This window comes from Bombina bombina, chromosome 7 (genome assembly GCF_027579735.1).
Source record: "Bombina bombina isolate aBomBom1 chromosome 7, aBomBom1.pri, whole genome shotgun sequence".
Classification (NCBI taxonomy): domain Eukaryota; kingdom Metazoa; phylum Chordata; class Amphibia; order Anura; family Bombinatoridae; genus Bombina; species Bombina bombina.
In genome coordinates, this window is record NC_069505.1 from 49,901,420 (window position 1) to 49,906,419 (window position 5,000).

A 5,000-nucleotide genomic window follows, 5' to 3' on the forward strand; every position below is an offset into this window, starting at 1 on the left:
GGTTTAGATAGGTAGGTGGGTGGGTAGATAGGTACGTTTAGATAGATAGGTAGGTGGTTAGGTAGGTAGGTGGGTGGTTAGATAGGTAGGTTTAGATAGGTAGGTGGGTGGGTAGATAGGTAGGTTTAGATAGATAGGTGGGTGGGTAGATAGGTAGGTTTAGATAGGTAGGTGGTTAGAAAGATAGGTAGGTGGGTAGATAGGTAGATTTAGATAGATAGGTAGGTGGGTAGATAGGTAGGTAGGTGGGTAGATAGGTAGGTTTAGATAGATAGGTAGGTGGGTAGATAGGTAGGTTTAGATAGATAGGTAGGTGGTTAGATAGGTAGGTTTAGATAGATAGGTAGGTGGTTAGATAGGTAGATAGTTAGGTAGGTGGGTGGGTAGATAGGTAGATTTAGATAGATAGATAGATAGATAGATAGATAGATAGATAGATAGATAGATAGGTAGATAGGTAGGGTGCGTGTGTTTGGGGCACTGTATGGTTTGCCTGATGCATAATATTGTTAAAAGCATTAATGCAAAACTGCTGCTTTCTAGTGCTCGTCACATGCACACTCCTGAGCCTATCTACCTGAACTTGAACAAAGGATGCCAAGAAAAAAGAGAGTTTAAAAATAGAATTTGATTTTATATATAAATAAAAAATAAATAAATAGTATTCTCTTTCTGGAACATGGGGGGGGGGTCTGATTTCCTTAAATAAAGTGCTGTGTGTTTATTATTGTAAGTCAGGTAGTTTGCATGCAGATATCATGCATTTAGTAAATATTTGCTGGTTTGCAGTAGGTATATATAGGGACACACATAATACATATATATAGGTCAGTGCAATGCACTGCACACAGCCAGTAACTGGTGGCTAGGGTCGTGCAATATAACACAGAGTACGTCACTGTCGCACTTTATGTTGTTATAAAAGAGATTTGTGAGCAGTGCACACGATTCGCTGTTGTATAACTGGCGTATTTCACTCTATACAGCGGTAACATTGTATCCGTGTCATTGTGTACTGCTGGATCGTGACGTAAGCACAACAGTATGACATCACGGTGCCGCACGGTGTCACGTGTTTGTTCCGGTGTGCCGTGTGTAGTGGGCGCGTGTCCCCCGGTTGTCACCCGTGGAGCTGTATTAGTCGCGTCTCGCTGCGTGGTCTGTACGGACGCGGTGCCCGTGCTCTCGGGATTTCTCACCTTCTACAAGCGCGTCCGTTTCTCCCGGATCCCCCATATCCCCAGGATAATCCCCGGGCCTGGCAGCCTCTCCTATCGCGTCCCGGGCTCTTCAGCTTCCTCCGGGTTACGGAATCAGGAAGATGGATCCGAAATAGTAAATGGGAACTTCCTGTGTGTGCGCGTTAGAAGGCTGTCCGTGTGTGTATGTGCGTGGGGTGTGACACAGTGTGTGAGTGGCACTGTGTATGAGTGGCACACTGTTGTATGTGAGAGTGGCACACTGTGTGTATGTGAGAGTGGCACACTGTGTGTATGTGAGAGTGGCACACTGTATGTGAGAGTGGCACTGTGTATGAGTGGCACACTGTTGTATGTGAGAGTGGCACACTGTGTGTATGTGAGAGTGGCACACTGTGTGTATGTGAGAGTGGCACACTGTGTGTATGTGAGAGTGGCACACTGTGTGTATGTGAGAGTGGCACACTGTGTGTATGTGAGAGTGGCACACTGTGTGTATGTGAGAGTGGCACACTGTGTGTATGTGAGAGTGGCACACTGTGTGTATGTGAGAGTGGCACACTGTGTGTATGTGAGAGTGGCACACTGTGTGTATGTGAGAGTGGCACACTGTATGTGAGAGTGGCACTGTGTATGAGTGGCACACTGTTGTATGTGAGAGTGGCACACTGTGTGTATGTGAGAGTGGCACACTGTGTGTATGTGAGAGTGGCACACTGTTGTATGTGAGAGTGGCACACTGTGTGTATGTGAGAGTGGCACACTGTTGTATGTGAGAGTGGCACACTGTTGTATGTGAGAGTGGCACACTGTTGTATGTGAGAGTGGCACACTGTTGTATGTGAGAGTGGCACACTGTGTGTATGTGAGAGTGGCACACTGTTGTATGTGAGAGTGGCACACTGTTGTATGTGAGAGTGGCACACTGTGTGTGTGAGAGTGTGTGAGAGTGGCACACTGTTGTATGTGAGAGTGGCACACTGTGTGTATGTGAGAGTGGCACACTGTGTGTGTGAGAGTGGCACACTGTGTGTGTGAGAGTGTGTGAGAGTGGCACACTGTGTGTGTGTGAGAGTGGCACACTGTGTGTATGTGGCCCACTATTGTGTGTATGTGAGAGTGGCACACTGTGTATGTGAGAGTGGCACACTGTGTGTATGTGAGAGTGGCACACTGTGTGTATGTGAGAGTGGCACTGTGTATGAGTGGCACACTGTTGTATGTGAGAGTGGCACACTGTGTGTATGTGAGAGTGGCACACTGTGTGTATGTGAGAGTGGCACACTGTGTATATGTGAGAGTGGCACTGTGTATGAGTGGCACACTGTTGTATGTGAGAGTGGCACACTGTGTGTATGTGAGAGTGGCACACTGTGTGTATGTGAGAGTGGCACACTGTGTGTATGTGAGTGGCACTGTGTATTAGTGGCCCACTATTGTGTGTATGTGAGAGTGGCACACTGTGTATATGTGAGAGTGGCACTGTGTATGAGTGGCACACTGTGTGTATGTGAGAGTGGCACTGTGTATGAGTGGCACACTGTGTATATGTGAGAGTGGCACACTGTGTGTATGTGAGTGGCACTGTGTATTAGTGGCCCACTATTGTGTGTATGTGAGAGTGGCACACTGTGTATATGTGAGAGTGGCACTGTGTATGAGTGGCACACTGTGTGTATGTGAGAGTGGCACTGTGTATGAGTGGCACACTGTGTGTATGTGAGAGTGGCACACTGTGTGTATGTGAGAGTGGCACACTGTGTGTATGTGAGAGTGGCACACTGTGTGTATGTGAGTGGCACTGTGTATTAGTGGCCCACTATTGTGTGTATGTGAGAGTGGCACACTGTGTATATGTGAGAGTGGCACTGTGTATGAGTGGCACACTGTGTGTATGTGAGAGTGGCACACTGTGTGTATGTGAGAGTGGCACACTGTGTGTATGTGAGAGTGGCACACTGTGTGTGTATGTGAGAGTGGCACTGTGTATTAGTGGCCCACTATTGTGTGTATGTGAGAGTGGCACACTGTATGTGAGAGTGGCACTGTGTGAGAGTGGCACACTGTGTGTGTGAGAGTGGCACACTGTGTGTGTGAGAGTGGCACACTGTGTGTGTGAGAGTGGCACACTGTGTGTGTGAGAGTGGCACACTGTGTGTGTGAGAGTGGCACACTGTGTGTGTGTGAGAGTGGCACACTGTGTGTGTGTGAGAGTGGCACACTGTGTGTGTGTGAGAGTGGCACACTGTGTGTGTGTGTGAGAGTGGCACACTGTGTGTGTGTGTGTGTGTGAGAGTGGCACACTGTGTGTGTGTGTGTGAGAGTGGCACACTGTGTGTGTGTGTGTGAGAGTGGCACACTGTGTGTGTGTGTGTGTGAGAGTGGCACACTGTGTGTGTGTGTGTGTGTGAGAGTGGCACACTGTGTGTGTGTGTGTGTGAGAGTGGCACACTGTGTGTGTGTGAGAGTGGCACACTGTGTGTGTGTGAGAGTGGCACACTGTGTGTGTGTGAGAGTGGCACACTGTGTGTGTGTGAGAGTGGCACACTGTGTGTGTGTGTGTGAGAGTGGCACACTGTGTGTGTGTGTGTGAGAGTGGCACACTGTGTGTGTGTGTGTGAGAGTGGCACACTGTGTGTGTGTGAGAGTGGCACACTGTGTGTGTGTGAGAGTGGCACACTGTGTGTGTGTGAGAGTGGCACACTGTGTGTGTGTGAGAGTGGCACACTGTGTGTGTGTGTGTGAGAGTGGCACACTGTGTGTGTGTGTGTGAGAGTGGCACACTGTGTGTGTGTGTGTGAGAGTGGCACACTGTGTGTGTGTGAGAGTGGCACACTGTGTGTGTGTGAGAGTGGCACACTGTGTGTGTGTGTGTGAGAGTGGCACACTGTGTGTGTGTGTGAGAGTGGCACACTGTGTGTGTGTGTGAGAGTGGCACACTGTGTGTGTGTGAGAGTGGCACACTGTGTGTGTGTGAGAGTGGCACACTGTGTGTGTGTGTGTGGCACACTGTGTGTGTGTGTGGCACACTGTGTGTGTGTGTGGCACACTGTGTGTGTGTGTGGCACACTGTGTGTGTGTGTGTGTGGCACACTGTGTGTGTGAGAGTGGCACACTGTGTGTGTGTGTGTGTGTGGCACACTGTGTGTGTGTGTGTGGCACACTGTGTGTGTGTGTGTGTGTGGGGGGCACACTGTGTGTGTGTGTGTGTGGGGCACACTGTGTGTGTGTGTGTGTGTGGGGCACACTGTGTGTGTGGGGCACACTGTGTGTGTGTGAGAGTGGCACACTGTGTGTGTGTGAGAGTGGCACACTGTGTGTGTGTGAGAGTGGCACACTGTGTGTGTGTGAGAGTGGCACACTGTGTGTGTGTGTGAGAGTGGGCACACTGTGTGTGTGTGTGAGAGTGCACACTGTGTGTGTGTGTGAGAGTGGCACACTGTGTGTGTGTGTGAGAGTGGCACACTGTGTGTGAGAGTGGCACACTGTGTGTGAGAGTGGCACACTGTGTGTGAGAGTGGCACACTGTGTGTGAGAGTGGCACACTGTGTGTGAGAGTGGCACACTGTGTGTGAGAGTGGCACACTGTGTGTGAGAGTGGCACACTGTGTGTGTGTGTGTGAGAGTGGCACACTGTGTGTGAGCGGGGCACACTGTGTGTGTGTGTGAGAGTGGCACACTGTGTGTGAGAGTGGCACACTGTGTGTGAGAGTGGCACACTGTGTGTGTGTGAGAGTGGCACACTGTGTGTGTGTGAGAGTGGCACACTGTGTGTGTGTGAGAGTGGCACACTGTGTGTGT

The 5,000-nt window shown here is 49.8% G+C and overlaps 1 protein-coding gene across 1 annotated transcript in view; it reads right to left on the reverse strand.

Annotated features, from left to right (window-relative positions):
• LOC128665860 (ribosomal protein S6 kinase alpha-5) overlaps nucleotides 1–1,351 on the reverse strand; it is a 141,020-nt gene extending 139,669 nt beyond the window's left edge. Inside the window, exon 1 of the mRNA XM_053720096.1 lies at nucleotides 1,200–1,351. Coding sequence (XP_053576071.1) covers nucleotides 1,200–1,236 — 37 coding nt within the window. The 5' untranslated portion in view covers nucleotides 1,237–1,351. The remainder of the gene's footprint in view (nucleotides 1–1,199) is intronic.
• Nucleotides 1,352–5,000: the final 3,649 nt, after the last annotated feature.